The 21881-nt window shown below is 24.5% G+C and overlaps 1 protein-coding gene and 2 long non-coding RNA genes across 11 annotated transcripts in view; 1 reads left to right on the top strand and 2 right to left on the bottom strand.

The window, feature by feature from the left end:
* LOC107994797 (matrix metalloproteinase-2) overlaps window positions 1-21881 on the top strand; it is a 124002-nt gene that overhangs the window by 78311 nt on the left and 23810 nt on the right. For 5 of the 9 annotated variants that reach the window (XM_062079340.1, XM_017051850.3, XM_062079322.1 and 2 more), the window contains one exon: window positions 2717-2875. The exons of the other annotated variants lie outside the window; for them this stretch is intronic. In XM_062079340.1, the coding sequence (XP_061935324.1) occupies window positions 2856-2875 (20 nt within the window). In that variant the 5' untranslated portion in view covers window positions 2717-2855. The remainder of the gene's footprint in view (window positions 1-2716; window positions 2876-21881) is intronic. 9 annotated transcript variants of the gene reach the window in all.
* Window positions 567-2209, bottom strand: LOC133666690 (uncharacterized). The gene is made up of 2 exons (XR_009831175.1): window positions 1255-2209; window positions 567-1033 (listed from the first exon to the last, which is right to left on the bottom strand). It is a non-coding gene; the product is annotated as an uncharacterized LOC133666690 (long non-coding RNA).
* LOC133666691 (uncharacterized) lies at window positions 9055-10153 on the bottom strand. The gene is made up of 2 exons (XR_009831176.1): window positions 9909-10153; window positions 9055-9626 (listed from the first exon to the last, which is right to left on the bottom strand). It is a non-coding gene; the product is annotated as an uncharacterized LOC133666691 (long non-coding RNA).

Here is a 21881-nt window from a genome sequence, read left to right as displayed (position 1 = left end):
AATTTTTTGAATATTTTTTAACTTTTATAAATATTTATGTGTTATTTTTTTTAGAATATCAAATTATATTTAATGTGATTATGAAATAGAAAATTTGCAATTATAATATAACTAGGATAATGATAAATTCCAATATGCCATTAAGATTAGTTTGACATCAAAGGAACAGAGTATACGTAATATATTCATTCAAGAAGTGTAAAATTAATATGTTTCAACTATTATAATAAGTTTCCAAATATTTTCATTAAATACTAGTGGTATTAAAAATTTATAAGAAACATTTTTGAAATCCATACATGATATTAAAATTTTCTATGATCTTGAAATGACTTTCAAGTTAGAAATAGTTCCGAGAATGATATCATAAACAAGATCATATCAACAAAAATTATTGGAACTAGTCCAAAATTTTTTGAGAAACTTTTATAATTTCCAATTATATAACATATTCTATCAAAGATATAAAAATGAAAAAATAAATAAATAAACAAATAAATCAAGAATAAAAAAATCTATAAACAGCATTAAACAAAAATATACATTAGAAAAAAATAAATCATTCTGTCCTTTCAAATAAGAAATTTTCAACAACATCCATGTTTAATAGTACAATACATTCGAACAAAAATGACGACCGAAGCGTTAAATATAGACAATAGAGAAAGGCACATTAATTCGAAAAATCAAGCAAAAGAGAAGCAATTCGGTTCTATGTGTGGATTGTTTGATTCTTCTTGCTAGCCTAGAGGTTCTTTTTAAACGGGGTCGTGACCCAATTTATTTAACCGGTTGAAAGACAGAGGAGACATTTTAGCCTTGGATGCAGAGCAATTAAGTTCTTATTCTTCTCGGTGGTGTGCACTTGCCACCGATTGGGCATCGTTGAAACCAATTTCGCTGTATAAGAGGACGCTATCCATAAAGCCTCGTAATAGGCTTCAATGAGATCATATTGGCTTCGTTGTTCGCGTACCCGATCAGCATGGAGATATATCTTTACGATGGGGACCATCTGCCTTCGAGTGACCGGCTATTAATCAGAGATTCATTACGATCGATTTATGAAATAAAAATCTCAGATTTATAATCAGCTAATATATTATGTAATGTATCATTGCTATTAATTTATTTTAATTTCTTTTGTAAAAAAATTAAATTAAATTTAAAGAACATCTTAAATTTTAGAAGAGAGATGTAATTGTCCATTATAATCTAATCTAACTTAACCTAATTTAACGAATTTTAACTTACCAATCCTTAGAAATAAGAGTGAGAATCGAGCGTGCCGGGTAAAGTAAACTGCCGAATGAAACTTGACACCCGTCATTATCGATTGTTTATATATCGTACATATTGATGACTTCTCAGAAATCAAGAAGCGTTCGATTTCGATCTTTCAGACTGTTACAGATATTACAATCAGATATACAGTCAGATATTGTAAAAGTCAAATAAATAAATTAGAAATATCCACAGTTAGACATTCATGAAATAGTTAAAACATAACCTCAATGTGGCTCGACTAAAGCTAGAATTTTTTAATTTCTTTGTCAAATAAAAAAGTCATAGTGAGTGAAAGAAAAAAAAGATTGAAAATTAAAATAAATATATAATTTTCTTCGTCATATATTATCAGCTACTGACATTTGAGACTTATAATTATCTTTATTCTATTTAATATGCTTTATGCTTTTTAATTATTCCTTTTTTTATTTTTAACCTTCAGACACTAGATCCACGTTATTTTGAACCGATTTAAGTCTTGTTAAAACAATCTTGATACTCGAAAGTGTTGATTATTACGAAAATGTTTAAAAGTCGTATATTTATCTTTAAAATTCAAATGTATTGTGCTATTTTAATTCGACCTTTTCTTTATCGTGTAACGTCGCGACGATTTATAAAGTCTGTAAAACCGTTTCATTGTATATCGTTGCACAATATAATTGACATTTATTTCGCTCGCTTGATCTTCCTTGACGCAAGTCGTTCAGTCAATAACCAAACTCCCAGTTGAAACTTAAAAAGTTATATTAAGTATTTTGTGTATTAAATATTTATGAATTATTTTTTTAAAGCATAATATTTTAAAATATCGTTATTAAAAAATTAAAAAAAAAATTAATTATATTCAAAAACGAAACTTCAAATGAAAAAATTTGTTTTTTTCTTTTTGATTTGTGTTTATATACTGTATATCTATTATATTTATTTAATTATTAAAGTAATATAGAAGTATACTCGACATTTTGATCGATGCTGCCATCTGGCGAAGAAATTTCTAGATGTTGCATTTCGAATAGTTCCTAATCATCGATGTATGTAACACAAATATTATACACATTTAATATTAATATCACTGATTATTTTCAAATATGTTTATTATTATTCAATTAAATTTTACAAAAAATATCACAACTTTGAAATGCACATTAATATTATAATTAAAATAACATGAAATTATAAGATATTTTCATTTTCCATTGTTTGTATTCAGATGCAATCATAAACGTCGATATGTGATCTAATATTAATATGTAGATTAAAATGATCTTATGATCAACACGTGATAGATAACAAACTTCCATCGAACTGTTCATTACTGTCGATTTAAAAAATCAACGTAGGACGTTCAGAATTCATAACCCTCATTGTACAATGAGCTGAGAGAGATTGACTAGGGAAAAAAAAAATTAGAAATCACGTGTTCTAGTAAATTGGCAATTCCATCGAGCCGATTGGCGCCTAAACGTCGGCTGGGAGGAGAGTTCGAGGCCGATCGATCCAGTCAATTGACGACACACTATTTTATGACGGGTGATGACTTACGATGCTGATCGAACTTCGCTTCGATGAATAATCGATACTATACGTAAGCAAAATATTTATAAGAAAAAGTTTTATAACAAAAATTAATAAAAATTATTAAAATAATAAATTCATTCCATAGGTAACGTGATTTTATAATCATGATTTTTATAATCATTTATATATATAATCATAATATATATAAAATGAGGTTAGAAGAAAGAAGTTCAATACGGCAACTCTCAAAGAAAATAACTGTGAATAAGAAATCTTTTTTCTTCTTTTTATAGATTTATTAAGAAATTTCATCATTTTCAGATCGCTTCCAATTTTTTAAAAATGGAAATATTTTCCAAAATCTTTTTTAATTATCATTTTTATTTGAAGTAGTTACAATTTACACACTATAGTGAAAAATACATATTTTTTGATTTATAAATTAGAATGTATTATTTAAAATATTATTATTGAAGTATATATGTATAATTCTTGTATTCGAATTGAAAATGAAAATTTAGGATTAAAATAATTATTATTTTAAGATCAAATCACGCGGATAGATTATCGAAAACTGATCGAGTACGTAATTAGCCATATTATTTTCGCTTAGTTCAAGCACTAGAAAACTGAAGTACACTGATTCAAAGTTGTGGACGTGTTCCAAACTGATTGAACGTGATACTTTAAACCTCTTTGCAATATCCATTGCTGCCAAACGTGCCTCTTCCATTGCCAAACATCCTTGTCAATATTTGAAGGTCTTCCAGATAGGAATTTAAATTTTTTATTTACAATTCCACTAACATACAATATTAAGTTCTAACGTGGCGAATATTATGAAACACAGTACTAATAGCATTATTTCTTTTGAGGCCTGTTATATAATCTGTTATACTTGGTCCACAGAAACTTAATAATAGCTAATCCCTTAATAATAAAAAAAATTTAAATCATTATTCCAAAAATAAAGTTCAATAAAAAGGAAGCAATTTTAAAATTTTGTCTACAATAATCTTTAAAAACAATAGAATGAATATGTAATAAACCCAAAGTAATTTTTATCAATAAATGAATTATGATTTTAATGATACAGAAAATAAAATCTATTATCATAATTGTAATAAAATTTTTACAATTTATTTATTTTTAAAATAATATTGATCAGTATTCTATGTCAAGTTTACTATTATATCTTTTTTAATTCTCTAAAATTATTCTTTCTCTTTTTTAAATATTGTGAAATTTTTCTATATCAACAGATAAAATATAAAGATAGATAAAATTTCATATAGTACCTCTAAACTATTATCTAGACTATTATCACTATTTTTGATATGTAAGACACGTGTATACATAAACATATTTGCTCTTCTGGTAAAACAGCCCTGGTTCCTTTTACAAACTGTTTGATGACACGTCTTCCAACGAGTAAATTCTGTCTTCAATTATGTAGTTGTATATCGACTTGACCCAGCCATTCGATTGCCTAGTCTGTGCCCTGATACGTTATCAAACTAGCTCTACCTAGCCAGAATTAGATTCCGCGTGCACCTCTATATTGACGTGATTACAGGAGAAATTGGATGCAGTAGAGGGATAATGACTGCGTGGTTAAATGCTGTGCAGCAAATTTATGATCTTACTCTTGCTGGATGGTAATTTAAATTAATCGTAGATAACCTCGTGATGATTGATGTTTTCTCTGTCATAGTGACGAGAATTTCACGCTTCGTAAATTTCTTCCAGATATAATATTTTTTTTTGATTTCTTCCCCTTCTTTTCTTCAGAAATGGCACAGATATTTTTCACTCAGTATAATTGATTAAAAATTCTCTCTGAATTATTAATCGTTCCACAAAAATATTTAATTTTTATGAAATATAAATAACATAAGAATTTTTTTTTCATTTATGTTTTTGTAAAACTTAAAACTTTTATATATCTAGATTTTATAATGTGATGAAATTTAATAGGATTGATAGGAAACGATAATTAATTTAATTTAATTTTCTTTTAATAATGGTAAGAAATTTTGTTTAATTGATTTCATGTAATTTTATTTTTTTTTTTTTATTTTATTTTATCGCACAATGAGAAATCAATCAGAAGAAAATAATTAATTTTTTCTACATTGTTAATTTTGTCACAGAAATTTTTAATTCAATTCATTTTTTTTTAATAACAATTTCTCTTTCAAATTTTTTTCACCTGATATAATAAAAATAAAAGAAATCGAAATAATTTTTCCAAAGGCTATATATATCTTAAGTATTTCAATTATTTTAACATGACTTTATAATATTATTTCATTGCTCGGTCCATAATGATTTAAGAGAGAAATTTCGTAGAAAGATAATTTTCCTAGGGAATAAATGCAGCTGCAACATTTTCATTCCTTTATGGATGCACGACACGAAAAACACGAAACAGTTATAGCCGTGATGAATATTTCGAAATTTCACCGCGAATAATATTATAAATTCCGTGAATTTCAAGATACAGTGTAACACAGTTGGTTTAAACGGTTTTTGGGACAAGGTATTAAATTGTATCTAACTTGTCGACGTTTTGTAATACTGTTACTGTGTGCTTTTATTATCTTGAACACATTTGCAATTACAGCTTGCATAAAATAAATATAATAATAATCACGTTAATTTGATTAATTTTCTTCACGATGAGTGAAATCGTGTAAATTTTTTAAATTTTGAATATATAAAAATTATTTATTTAGCAATTTTTTTTATATTTTTTTTTCAAGAATTTATAAAATTATAGAATAAAAATGCAAAAAGGAAAATCGAAAGCGAAAGAAATATTAAAATAAATTCTTGACATTCCATTTCACATGAAATCATCATGATATTAAAAAGCAGAATTCAGTGAATGTAAATTGACTAAAAAAAATTTCTGCGTTAAAACAATGTTGATACTTCATAGTATTTGAGAGAGAATGACTTTAAAAAAATCGTGTTCCACGTTAAAATATCGTTGGAATCATTGAATTGCAAAAATTTTCGTTTCGCAAATCTCTTCGATTTTTTTCATTATTATTTTTTTCTTTTTTTTATCTTAATATTTTTAATTTCCTATAAATTGTAAATTATTTTTTATTAAAAAAATCAAATAAAAGGAATTTTTATTTATGAAAATAATTGAAATTAATTGATGAATTTTTCATTTTTTCTGCACAATTTTCGATATTTCATTTATAATATCTGTAACTTGCAAGATGATAAATATTTTCTCTAATTGAGGTTAGAATAAATTATTTTTTTCTTAAAATGTATGATAGACGAATTCGACAAATAATCATGAACATTTTATTTCAATAAAATAATTATCATCGCCTTTTAGAACATCTCAGGAAATTCGAACAGCATCGTGATTTCCCCTTTCACAGTTTATGCCTCGAGGCTCTCGTCTCATGAATTAGAATTCATCGATTACCTCACGAGGCGTGAATCGTTGCATATTCAACGTATTTCGATTAGGGATGCGTGAAATCGTCTTGTGATTTGAACTTCGGGATGATTCGGAAAAATTCGGATAGAATCGGTTAAAATCGGTTAAGATCGGTTAAGATCGGTTAAGATCGGAAAAGCATACTTGCTTATGTATGAATTAAGATATCTCTTTCTCCAATCTAGAAAATTTCGATACATTCTTCAAAATTTCAACAATATAATATCGAGATCATATTTGAATTATTAATACGATGTTTATTAAAATATTTTGTCAACATAGGGATATAAATTAATTCAAAGCTAAATATAGGAAATTTATGTCATATTTCGTGACATATTAATTATCTTGTATAATATTTACTTGTTATATATTCAATAGTATCTATATAATTTATTTAATCCTATCAATTTGTGCTGTTAATAATCAAATAATTAATTATATGTTTATTGTCATGTGTCATTTTTGTATAGGAATTAAACTATTTGAAAACATACTTTGCAATTTTTTATTATTATTATTTTTATTGAATTCTTGTAAATTCTTTGATTCTATAAAATATATAAGTGACTTCAAACTTTTGACTGATAATATTACATATATTATTGAAATACATATTTTAATATTTTTCATTTTTGATTTGATTATATATATTGATACTATTTTCCGCATATTTAGGCATATATGTAGTTCTATTTGTCAGGAATATATATATATTAAAGAAAATTTTAAAATCCTTTTACTATATACTGTATATCTAAAACCGAAGAAATGTAAAATTTACAACCAGGATTCTCCAAGAATTTCAACACGATAATACAAGAGGATAAGAATCCACGTCTCCTATATATAAATAATTCCAAGAGATGAAAAACTAGGCGGTTGAATTTTCGAATAAAGAAAAATAGAAGGATATCAAACAAGAAAGGTGGAAAAGATATTGGAGAGCATCAGTTCTGCACGCGGTGCAGAGAAGGAAGCCCTGGCATCTTTCCGCGTTTTCCTGTTTCTGCTACAGCTCTCCCATCTATCTCACCGCGTCTCCTGTTCCACGTTCTTTATTCAAGAGTCTCGATGGCGTTCTTCCTTTGATATCTTTTGTTTGGATGCCCTTGCCCTTGCCTAGGCGCGCAACCCTCCGGCAACGTCTCTACGAGAGAACTCTCTCGAGAAGTGCCTACACAACCCTCTTGACACAACCAAGGATGGATACTATATATTCACTGGACGATGCAGCTCTGTGCGTACATACAGATGGAACGTCTTGCATTTCCACAAGTGCATTGGAGGGTGCAGGCCTGTGGCGACGAGAAAGAAACGAGAGGTTTTCGCGGAGAGACTAAAATGCAGACAGGGATAGGAGCTTAAGACACACACACAGAGAAAGAGAGAGAGAGAGAGAGAGAGAGAGAGAGAGAGAGAGAGAGAGAGAGAGAGAGAGAGAGAGAGAGAGATATGTTATGTTATTGTAAAGCCATGACGCAGCAGCTTTCTGATAAATAAGAAACTTGAAAGCGATCCTTTACTTTTATGCTATTGTCAAATCTTTAGCATTCATTTGTGCTATGTAGGAACAGTGAGTTTGTTTATTTAATCTTTGAAGTGAGGAAGATTTATTTATATTTAAATGACAGGTTGATTGTTGACAAATAATGTTTTCTATCTAGTAAAGAAATATCAATCTTCTAGAGGTTTGTTTAATGGAAGTTGATCATTTGTTCAAATTGATTTCATATTCAAAAATTACACAAGTTTTTTCAATATTCTAAACTTTTAAATATTTTGAAAAAAATCAGATTTTTATTATATAATTTAAAGAAAAATGAAAATAAATAAAGATTGATTACATTTAACAATGATATGAATACAAAGATATTCTTAAAATTTAGTTGTTAAAATTATTAGAAAATTGATATTTTTAGTAAATATACTTTTATTTTGTGATAAGAATTAATATTGTCAAAGAAAAAAATAATCACAATTAGTATTAGATAATTATTTGATAAATCATATTATTATTTCTCTATTTTATTTCATAAACATTCCTTTGAAGTTCAAATTCATATTGTTTATGAATTAGTCATTGAGAATTGAATATATTACAGATATATCTTATTATATTTGTTAGGGAAAAGCATTTCATGTGGATTCTCATTTCTCAGAACTTCAATATATAAATTAGGAATGTATAACCCATTATCAATATATTAAATATGGAAAAAATTTTTCATAGTTATCAAATTTATTAGTCAGTATGAATTGTAATCATTATCCTCTTTTTTCTAAATGTGAGAGTGAAATAAGAATACCAATAATAAATAGTAATAATAGAACCAAGTAATAATAGAACCAATAACAGAGAAGTAAAACAATCAAGAAGATGAAATGAAATAAAAGAAAGTAGGTGACAATCACATATTGATTGATAATTAATTGATACATAATTCTTAAATATTAATGCATCTCTGATTTATAATTAGTAAAAATAACAATCATATGTCACTTAAATAAATATATTTAGACAATGAAAATTAAGAATGAAAATAAGTTCAAATTTTCAGGTAGTAAAATGTAAAAATGAGATTATTCATTGCAATTGATTGAGGTTCAAGTGATGTAGGAGAATCAAATATTTGAGATTGAAGTGGATGTGAATATATTCTAAAAGTTTTTATTGCTGAAGTTGGTAAAAGAAGTTTGAGGAAAGAAAGAATATAGGAGTATTGGAATATATTATATGGAAGATTTAATTTTTGGGAAGAGTTTTGCAAAAAATCTTAAATTTTATTATGTCTATTTATGATAATTAATAATAATCAAATATTATAATAAAAATAACTATATATATAAATATACAATTAGTTCTCTATTTCAATAAAAATCAACAATAATATCAAATTCAATTTGTCAAAAGTCTCTCATATACTTTTAATAATTGCAAAAATAAAGAATTCAAAAAATTCTTTATTAATAGTAATTCTATGTCAACTTCATAAATAACCTTTTTGATTATAAATTTTTAAATCAACAATATGTAAATACATATATATAAAACATATTTTAAAATTATTTTACATAAGTAATATATATAAAAGAGATTGATAGTAATCAAGTAAAAATCAAAAAATCCTAAAGAACAAACTATTCCAAAAACGAACTTTTTGACGATATCGTCGTTGGATTTTTCATAGAATTGTATTTTCGATTGCTTGTTCAAGAGCTTATAAGCTTTTACATGCATTTATAAATAATAAGCCACACAGAAATCGAATGATAACAGGATGTTATGCTTTTTTTATCTCTTGACATTTTCATTATCTTAACCATTATCTGAATAAATACTCTTTATCTGAAACATTATTTGTAACAAAGAAAAATTATTTTACTTTCATTGGATTCTTTTAGATGTGAAAAAAGAATATGATATTCTATATATATACACGCAACTTTTATTGAAAATTAGAATTTAAAATAAATTTTTTAAATTTGAGTTAGGTTAGATATTAAAAAATAGGTTAGAATTTTATTACCTTAAAAAATTCTCTGTCATTATTATCATCTTTACAATATTAATATATATTAATATTAAAAAAAATATTTAAAAAAAACATAGTAAATAATAATTGCTTACCTTTTCCCCTCATTTTTCGAACGTATTTTATTATTATCGAATATCGAACGAATGATGTTCATGGCTTTGAGTCCGCTACCATTTTCAAGGCCCTTTCACACTCGTGCTTTCTGATAGCAGTAACTAAAGCCGTCGCTAACTTTTAATATCTCCCCTCTAATGGTCCTTTCACCGGCGCTTAATCCAATTTTGCATTTTTACACGGCACTCGAGTCTCACCTACGCGCTCTCGAATAGTTAATTGCACTAATTGAACGAGATTCCATCGGACCTAGTGTACGTAATGTTCGGAGCTGGAAGTCGCGTTTTTAACCTCGCCAGTATGCAGCTTTCATCGTGCAAAACCGATTAAAAGTATACCTTTTATAAGGACATTGCAAAAAATGGGTTAGCCTGACTGTAATGGCCATCTAAATTAATTGCTAATATTTTTCGCGCCATTTTAATGAAAATTCCAAGGTTTTATGTTTTATTATAAATTTTAATAGTAATGTTAAAAAAATTGTAAAAAAATTCGGAACTTGTATGTTTTACAATAAATTATTGAAAATTATTATAATTTTTTAGAAATATAAAAATATAATTTAAATGAAAAATTGGCTAATTTAAGAATATTTAATATATATTAAAATTCAAATATATATATATTATATACATGTTCTTGTATATTTATTTTGATATATAAAATGCTAATTAATTGAACATAAATTAAACATTTTTTGAGAAAAAATAATTTCTTAAAACAAATTTAAAAGTGATTTAAATTAATAAGTAATTTTCAAGGTTAAGAAATTTTTTAGAAGATAAAAATTGATCGATCATAAATTTTTAATAATTTTCTTTTCCAGATAAATAAATATATATATATATTTTAAACTTTTCAAAAACTTCTCATAATCTATAAAATTGTTTATTTAAAATAATCTATATTTACAAATTTTTCATTGATAATTCATTAATTCGCTTATCGAATAAATAATTGTAGATTTTCTAAAAGTTCATTTTTTTACAACATAACCTGTAAAAATTTTTCATTAATAATCAAATTCAAAATATTAATGCAATTTAAAGAATATCGGATTTTTTAAAAATCTGAACAAACGTAAAATAGAAAAATTAGAGGTTAACATTAGAGGTTATGTTCAAAACATTAATCTAATTCAGAAAGTATTTTAGGTCAAAGAATTTACACATGATTATTTCCAACAATCAAATAATGTATTACAATCAAACAAGTTTCCTTTAATCGTTAATTTTGCACATATTTGTTTTCTTCGATGAAACTCCGGTTGAACGAATCAGCTATGTGTTCGGCGTCGTTAAATTAATTATTCGTCCGTGAAATTTAATAGTCGAAGTTTTCGAACGTGCGTTGTTCCGTTGAGAAAATTGATTTTCGTAATCCTTTCATACTTTCCGTACTCATTTAATCCAATCTCATCGAAATTGAGAAATAAGAAGCACGATATCGTCCGATCGTTTTTTAAGCTTTAATATAAATGTAAAAAAAAAAATAAAGATTATTTTTTAGCACGACATAAGTTCTCGATTAAAAGCTCAATTTTGTTATCACACCGTGTTTAATTTCCTTGAATTGTTGTTACTTTTAAAATTAAACAAAAGAGAAGAGAGTAATTTATATATCGATAAAACACTTTTTTTGTTTTATTCATATGAAAATAGAAATATATAATATAAATGAGTGATGAAAGTAGAAATATGGTTTTATCAAATTATTATCGAAATTAAAGAGAAAAATATAATTTAAAAGATAACTAAAAGATAATTAAAATCTGTTACTGCTTTTAACATAATAATTTGAGAAACAAAATAATTTATAACATTTTATTTAAGTTATTCTCTGTATATTTTAAATATTTCTTTTTATTAAGAATTCAAAAATCTAGAATATTAATTTCAAAAAAATTTAATTATTTTAAATAGCATATATTGAATAATACATCAAATAAGTCTTTCAAATAAAAATAAATTACAATTTTTTTTATTAATAATAATTTTTAAATAAATTATTCCAAGAAAAAACAAATAAAAGAAATGAAAATATTGAAAATATCGAAAGAAATTTAAAAATCAATTTCGTAGAAGAAAAAATCAGCAATTTATCCGTTTAGACAATGTTTGTTTTCTCAACTTTTCTATTGAGCTTTCCTTTCCTTTCGAGTAAACTTGTTTATTTCCTCGCTTTCAAGCATGTGCCAGCATTCGGTACCTTCGTAACTTTCAAACACGCGCGATTCCCAACTTCCGTCTTCGAAACTTGCGATATTTTTCTTACGAAAAAGAATACAATGTTTTTGTAGAAATTGATATTAGTCTGAAGTTAAACATCATATAATTTTTTTGAAACTTGAAAATTGTATCGTATCTGTAAAAAAATAAAATTATTATTATTATTATATTAGAATTATTTTGAAATATTATTATATTAAAATTTATTTAAAATGATTTTTGTTAACATAAATCAAAAACTTTTTTGTTTATTATTTATTTTTTAAAATGTTGCTTCTATTTGGGAAGGCTAAAATAAATTTTTTTTACTATTGGAAATTATTTACATATTCTTTTTATTTATTTTTATTTTACTTGTTTAAAAAAAATAAAATTATTTAATTTAACAATCGTTTAATTTAAAATTTGAACGACAGAGATAAAAAAACAGCAAGAAGCTTATAAAATTAATTTATGAATAACATTTCTCGTAATGAGAGGGTCCATGCAAATTACTTCAAAGACAATGAAATCGTTGATGATTTTCAGAAGTTTGAAAGTTTTAAACGACGATAAGAGAAAGTGTCACGTTCAACTCGTTAAGCAATTAAAATGAAATTTTCTATTTAAAGGCTAAACTTATCTTTAATATTTTAAAAGTTTGTTTTTTTTTTTAAATGAGATGTAAAAAAAAGAAAAAAAACGAAAAAAGAAAATAAAAAAACAAAAATTCAATTTTTTCCTTAATTATAATTATAGCCAATTAACAAAATATTTAAAATTTAATTTTAAAAGAATTGATATATAAAATGTTCATTCTTGCAATTTTTTTATCGATTTTCAATTATGTAATAAAAAAATCAAATATTAAAAATATATCTAAGTTAATTTTAAATTATTATAAAAATAAATAAAGTTTATAATTTTAATTAATGAACAAGTACAATTAAATTATAGAAACTTGTTGATTCATTATAATTTTTTTAAATACCCAAAAGAAATTTGAATGATTTCTTTGCTCTAAATCAAAATGGAATCATCTACTTCCAAGAGAAAAATTAATTTGCAATTTTACGAGATTCGATTGGAACTTCTGTATATAACGACCTGTCACTCGTTTGGTTCATCAATTTTCACATCGATCACTTTATCTACTTGTCAATCCATTCCATTTATCTACCCGATTGTCTGTCCATCACTCTCGATCAATTTATCATTTGTTTCGTCAAACGGTAAATCGAGGAAGATTTGAATCTCTATTATTCCGTTTACAACTGACAAGAGTTTCATTTTATTAATTTATTGATATTTGAAAATATTTATTTTCGAAAACATTCATAATTTACTAATAATTATATTTATTAAAATATTATATTTATATTGATTAATGATTATTTCATTTAATTATTTTTGATCATAATATTCGATCCAATTAGATCGTTTTATTCAATATTATAAATAAATTTATATATATAAATCACATTTTTTAATATTCATTAATATTCATTTTTATAATCGTGTATTTGTACGATATATCAATATATATAATTTTATTATTTTGGATTGAACTCGAAACAAATATATATTTAAATTAATAATACATATATATTACAAAAAAATATATTTTCTTAATAACATACATATTGTATGTTTTATTAAATGTAAATAATTTTATAATATTCTATTTTTTTTTCTATTTTGTTAATTCTTTTTAAATTAAATTTTTTTTTATTAAATTTAAATTGATATAATATATAATTTTTTTTTAATAAATTTTAAATCATTGATTTTTAAAACATAAATTGCTTATTCATTTTTCATAGGTTAGCTTTCAATATTCGACATTACGATATTTATTATGTATAAATATTTTGTATTATATATTTTTATATCGTGATATTTTCAATAATCTTTTTAAATCGAGTGTAAATATTGCAAGAGATTATTTAAAAAAGTTTTTAAAAGAAGTATTTTAAAAGAAAACAAAGTCGAAACAAGGTAAAACACTTAACGAGATTTATTGAGCAAAAGAATTTTATTAGTTTCTGCATAAGAATCTTTAACTTGAAACTTCCTGGCACAGGAAGTTTTTGTTTTAATTTCAATCAATTTTCATATATTCTATCATAAACTTTGTTCTAATTTCGTTCAAATTAATATATCAAAATTAAATATTAAAAATTGAGAATCTTTAGCATAAAACATATATCGAAAAAAAACAAAACAAAAATACACAAATTGCAACATGAAAATCAAAAAACTTCACTCACATATCAAGAAATTTTTATATCATAGAAACTGAAAATTCTATACAAACATTCTAAAATCGGCCATTAAACACTTAACGATATCAACGACATCTATAGCGAAAACAATAGTATTAATCATATATATGCATATATAAAATTCAACATAATATTAAAAGTTTTTCATTGATATTTTAGAAATTAAGTATCCTAATTTAAAATTTTATATTTGGATTTATATTTTATATTGGAGTCATGACATTTTTAAATTTTCAAAATCCATTCGATTATTTTACTTCTAATCCATTCGATTATTTTATTTTACTTTTAACCTATTTTCACCACTAATAAAGATTGATTATAATGTAATCAAAAAAAAGAAAAAAAGGAAAGAAAATTGAGAAAAATATCAAGGTAATCACGAACGGAGATCATTAGTTGTCATGGTAGCCAGTGTTCGTCTTCTGGCCCGTTAAACTCGGTGAAACGCGACGACATCGATTCAATTTTCATCGCGGTCATTTCAACCTGAACGAGTCAGATTCCGTAAACCAGATTCGCTGTTCACGATCGAAATCGGTTGTTCTATGGCGGTCAGTTTCCACGTAGCGCTCTTCAATTGGGTTTTCCCAGAAAACCTGTTGGGAAATTCCACCGTAGGAGGAACAGATTTATGGGCGATGCGTGCTACTGAATTTCCTCTTCTCTTGGATCCGACCAAACAAAAAGGGATGCGAACCGTAGCAGCCCACGATAACTGGGAATTAGCAGAGTCTTGGAAATGAAACTAACATGAAAAACGGAATTGCTTCGTTTCAAGAGCTTTCTCTTACATTTTTATTTTTTCTTTTTTTTTTATTTGTTTTTTTGGTATGTTTTTTTATTATTATTATTATTGGTTATTGGATTTTGATTATTAGAAAAGATTTAGTAGTAAGAATGATAAAATACTTTTATTTTTTAAATGTAATATTTTTTATTTTTTCAATTAATGTCTATTGTATAAATATGGCAAAGATAGTGAGTCAAAGTGAGCCAAATTTTCTTCTCTTTTTTTTCCTATTATAGTGGAAGATATATAAAAAATCATAAATATTTTTTATATGAAAGGAATATAAAAAATTAGAGAAAAAAATGAGTATATAATAATTATCTAACTTACATTTTATTAAAGATTAGATTAGGTTAGGTTATTCATAAACGTAATAAAATTTAATTATATTTTATTCTTTCCTAATTATTATTTAATATACTAGATATATAATATACTAGATTTTTCAATTATAATTTTTAAAAAAATTCATTGAAAAAAATTCATTTCAAATATAATTTCAAATATCCACTTTTTGATTATTTTGTTAAATTATTTTACATATTCATATATGTATCATTTTTATTAATGTTTTGATTAATGAAATTATTCTATAAAAAGTTTAAGAATATTCATTTTTATGAAAAAAGTCATTAACATTTCTTGAAAGTTTCACAAAGTTTCACAAAGTTATAAACAAAGTTTGGCAGTAATACAAATTTAATGAGTCATTGTTGCATATACTATAAATTAGTACAGAAATATAGAAATAACAACTATTTATTGTATATTTATTTAATAAGCAATGCTATCATAACAATCAATTTTTCATGAAACATGTAATAGTTTCAAAACAATATGTATGATACATCAATTTTACAACAATTAAATTAAATTAAACAATTATATTAAAATTCATTGTTATAATAAATTTTTATTAATGATGAGTTTAATCATTTTTTTATTTGATTTTTAAAATATTAAATACGAATAATAAAATAAATATAAAATTTATATTTCATCAATTATATATTTTGAAATATATCATTAAATAATTATTTTATGTTACACAATTAATTCCTTAATTTCTCTATTTAATAAAATTAATGCTAATTGTCGTTGTTATTATATATGTTATGTTTCATTTATTGATAAATATATTTTGAGTTCGTTAAATGAACAGATTTGGAATAATTTTGACGTTTCTCTTTGTGATTCTATAAAATAATAACTAAATGATATTTAGAAGTGTATCATATGTTAAATAACAATAATAAATAAATTATATACACTGATAATTGTAAAAATTTAAATTTTTTATAAATTTAATTTAAATTTAAATAATATAAAATAATATTTTTATAACGAAAATATTAATTTTTCAAAAATTTTAATTTTAATCTTTCTTAACCTCTTTATCAATTGAGTTTAATATTTAATATACTATAATACAGAAAAACAATGATACAAACTTATAATTAGTGTCGAAAACTAATATATACTATATTAATCTATTTATTATTATATAGTAGAGTGAACTGCAACAGAGAAAAATATAACGTTATTATATTTTTTAATATATATTTAATAAATATATTAATATATATTTCTTTCTAATTCTTGCTCATGTGTGGAATAATACAGAAAATATTGTCTGTAATGTCTTTGTATAATAGATTCTGAAGGAATTCACCGACATGAACCAATGTGCTAATTAATTCTGCATGCTATCCCATTCGCGATCCGTGACCAGCATACGCTTAGCTACTCATTATGAGACCAATGTAAACGTAAAGAAATTGATAAAAATCATATTTTTTTTTAATATTTTCATATTGGAGTGAAAATAATAAAAATAATTTAAATAATATCAAGATATTAATTTTTATAAGAGCTAATTACAAAATTTTATTGCTTTTTTTGTAATTTTTAGATAGAATGTTTATACGAATATATATATCTTTATAATATAGAATCTATTCTATTTCTTTACATTTATATATATATAAATTCACATCTATCATAAAATCACGAATTAAAAAATATAAATTCAATTAGATCAACTAAAATTTTTCGCAAATGAGGTTAAGAAGTTCTCACGTGTCGTATAGACTGCATAATATAATAGATCACCCATATGTGTGATAAACAGTCTTTGTCAATATCAGGTGCTTTGTCGAACACAGGATTCCCGATATTCTGCTAGTTGGTTGATGTCACGGACCGATTCACTCGATCCTCCAGAATTCTGCGAGTGTCGAGGCTCGTCGTTGACACCGAAGGTATAGAGCGTCGAATGCCACTCGGCTACGGGACGGCTCTCTATAATCTGTCGATCACACAGACTTCGGGGCCAAAGCTTCGAGAGCTTTTTAGCTGCGACTCGAGTGATTGGATTCGCGGTCGAGGGAATGCGAATTGGTCGAATAGCCAATGAGTGAAGAGTGGGGAAAATGGCGAGGGATATTCATCTAACAGAGGTACCTATGTGATCATAAAAACATCCAAATAATGAAATAAGAATTTTTACTGCCCTCTAGGTAGGACAAGTAAAGTTAGAAACGTTAGAAATTTGAACATTTATAAGAATCTTGCAATTGATCGCGTTTTACTTTGATGAATCGTTTAAGTGTTTTATTACTTTTGTTGTGTTGTGTTTTAATATTTAATTTTGTATCGAATTGTAAATTGTTAATGGTGATTCGTGATGTATAATACGATATTTGACGAGATTAAATTTAATAATGAAATTTTATTGGTTTTGTTGTATAAAATTGAATTTGAAGAGATTGAAGTAGAGTAAATTCGAGAGGTATTATTGTATGAGTTTGAATTGAATTTGAGAGGTTAGATTAGTTCGAGTAGTTTAATAAGTTGAAATTTTGTTCGTTATAAATCAATGACATTTAAAAAATATTATACCATTTATTTCAAATTAAATTAAATTTAGATAAGTAAAGTATTAAGAAAAAATTTTTTCATTAGTTTATCAGATTTCTGTCAATCTGTTACACATGTCTCTACGATTGGCGAAGTAAATCGATCTCCACGGACTTGGCCACCGTAAAAAAATTCACGTTGCTATTGGAAATCTACGTCGAATACCAATTCTGCAATCGCGTGCACACAATGTTTTCCGTTTCGTGGCGAAACGCAGTGCAACAGTTTATAGAATTTCTCCCGGAATTGGAAATAGGACTTGTTTCGCGTGATGTCGCTGAAACAGTTTCCTCTTGATGCTTATTCGACCAAGACAAAACGATAACGGAATGTGGTTTTGTTGGAAAATTTCAATCGACAAAAGACATTCAACTGTCTGTTTGATATTTCGTTTAACGTGACAAATTAGTATGTTGAATTTTTCTTATTTTATTTAGAAATTCAGATTATGTTTCGTTAATTTTATTTCGTATTCTCTTTGGAAAAAATATGAACTAAAAATATACATATGAAAATAAATTCATTGAAATATTCTCAATATTTATATATTATTTACAAATTATTTTTTAGAATAATAAAAGAAGAATAATAAAAATTATAAAATAAAATTTCCAAATAATTATTTATTTACATTTAAGAAACTAAAATTTGCATGAAATTATTAATTACAATATGTAACATATTGGATACTTCAACAGTGAAGTATAGAAATATAGAATTAATGAAAATTTGAACAATGAATACATCGCGAATGTAATTATTACAAGTCACCGAATTTCAATTATTTTGTTTAGCGATATAACGGAAACTTGGAACGTGATTTCTATGAACTACAGGCAACAGAATTATATGTAGAAATGATATGTAAAATCTTATCTTCCCTTTATCATAATTTTGATAGTTAAATGAAAAATTTAGAATATTGTTATTATTATCTAAAATTATATTTAATTATTTAAAAAAGATTTTTATTAAAAAATTTTGTTAAAAAACTTTTATAATTTTTCTCTTGAAATATTAGCTTATTTTTGTAGGACATACAAATATGAGAGATATATATTGCCATTTTTATTAATTGTTATGTATCTTCTTTCTTCTATTTCTATTTTTATGAAACTTTATTATTTCTTCATTATTTTCATTATTTTCTGTATCACTGGATAATATATTATTTGTATAATGAGTAAAACAACATTAAGAAAATTCAAAATGTATAAAATATCATTTGATTTATAATTTATATCATATATTCATATATTCCATGTGTTACTAATTTAAAATTTAAAATAATCTTATTTCAAAGATATCTAAATTTCTATTTCTTTCCATGAAATATTTAAAATGATATCATTAACTTATCTTATTTATAATATTGCGTTTTATACAAATGAATTTTTCGGCTTATTTCGTTTTTCTTTTTTGTTTCTTATTTACTGCGCATTGTGTATAATCCGTATAATCAGAGAAACGCAAATTTTGCGATAGTTAGAAAAGGACAGGAATCGCGCAGAGCAGAAAATTAATATCGCAGCATGATGTATTGTTTCATTTTCTACTTTATTTCCTTCGTTCCAATTCGTGCGAGTTCATGAACGCTCAACCATTTTGTTTCGCAGCACGATTTCAATTCACTCTTTCGTTTTGCTCATTATTGCTGAATTCATACATTGTTTTTCTAGTTTCAAAAAGAGAGTTCATCTTTCTATCGTCATACTGTATAGTTTTATCATTATTTTTTTTTGTAACTAACGTTAAATTTTGTTTTTCGTAATATAAATATAATAATATATAAATAAATTAATAAAATAATAATAAATATATTTAAAAACTGATAATTTACATGTTCTTTTCAAAGTTTGCACGAGAATGTTGTAAAAAAGATATAAAATATAATAGATTTATTTGTATTGCATTTTGTTTTTAAATTTTTTTCATTTTTTTAGAAAAAGAATTAATTATTTAAAAAAAACTTGTATTTATTAAAAATATTTTTTAAGATTAATAACTAATAAAGAATAAAATGTGAATGAAAATAAAATAAAATTACTAAAATTTCATAAATAAATATGACATAATTATCATATGTATGAAAAATTTTTTAATTTTCAAAATTGTTTGGGAAATATAATTATGGAAGTTTATAGAATATGAGTTATAATTCGTAAAATATAAATTCATTAATGTAAAATGCATTAATATTAATATAATTAATCCTGTCATCGTATTGTTCTTAAATCTGAATAGCTTATCAAGTGATAAAAAAAATATTTTTTTTGTTACCGAATATTTTTTTCACTACTTGGATATATTTCATGCGTACATAATCACAAAAATAAGAAAAAAAAGTAAGTGCGCATCTCATTGTTCTTGAGATCCCATTTTCTTCCTTTTTTTCGTCTTTTCTTTTTTCTTTTTTTTTCCTTTTTTTTCTTTTTTCTTTTTTTTTCATGGTAAAGATACATCGAAGATGAAAAGGAGAGGAAGCTTGCGAGAAATTTTCCACAAAGAAAAATTATTTTCTTCTTTTCTTTTTTACGTGATCTTCGTCGAATCGAACGTTTTAATTATGGACTCATTTAAAATTGCTATTATACTCCCATTTCCTCTACAATTTTTAAATGATTGTTAGAAGATAAGAAACATATTATTTAGAATTATAGATATATATCTTGTATAAATATTCTTTCATTTTAATTAATAAATTGTGATAATAAAATTAAAAGTAAAATTTATATAAAAATGCAGTTTTACAATCTTATTAAAATAAAATCTTTGTTTCAAACAAACAAATTAAGCAATTTTGTTTGCTCGTTTAAATTAAATTATGAATTTTCTGAACTACTATTTTGGTCATGGTCTATATTTTTAATGCAAATTATTGTCAGTCAAGTTGTAAAACATTCTTTCAAAAAGTACTAAGAAAAAAATTGCAATTATCTATAAAGGATAGATAATTAATCTATAAAGTAATTATCCATATATATATAAATTAAATTAGATTCACAGTTTTTAATATATAGAGATTTTAATCATATAGAAAGAACAAGATAAGGATTTAAACGATAAAGAAAGTTTGTTTTATGGATGAAATATAAACTCCTTTTTTATTATATAATTACTTCATAAAAACTTTCATATAGTTTAACTTTATGGAGATTGATTGTTACTTGACTATGGCAAGATGTATTGCAATTTTCGCATTTAATGTGTTGGTATCCATCTCGTCATATCTTACCAACTCGTTTCAAACTTTCATTATGTCAGTCTTTTTTCAGTTCTCCTTTGATCATGTTGATGCAGCCACGTGCTCTTTATATCTCTCATCACCTTTTTTTTTATCTTTTATGTAACATATCTGAAATTTGTGCTTTTGTTGACATCCTTTCGTTATATTTAGAATTTCTAATTGTACGTATGAATTCTTTCAAATTTAAATTGATCAACTCTATTTTCTAAAAAATTCTTCATTTTAAAAGTAATATAACGTTTATTCGTATATTAAATTTTCCTTGCTATATTTTGAAGGTTATTCTCATTTAAACTCAGTGAAGCGAATAATTTCACATCAAAACAATCATAAATTTCTTTAAATGTTTTGAATTGACAGTTCTAACACATTTAAAAGAAAAAAAATTTCGCTACTTGCCTTTCTATGTTCGTCATTGTCTATAAAGATAAAATGAGCTCAAATTTCATCTCTTCAGCAACAACTAAAGTATATATAAATACTATATAATATCTTTTTGT

The sequence above is a fragment of the Apis cerana genome, linkage group LG1, assembly GCF_029169275.1.
Source record: "Apis cerana isolate GH-2021 linkage group LG1, AcerK_1.0, whole genome shotgun sequence".
Taxonomy (NCBI): Eukaryota; Metazoa; Arthropoda; class Insecta; order Hymenoptera; family Apidae; genus Apis; species Apis cerana.
This window is presented reverse-complemented; position numbering and strand designations above follow the sequence as displayed.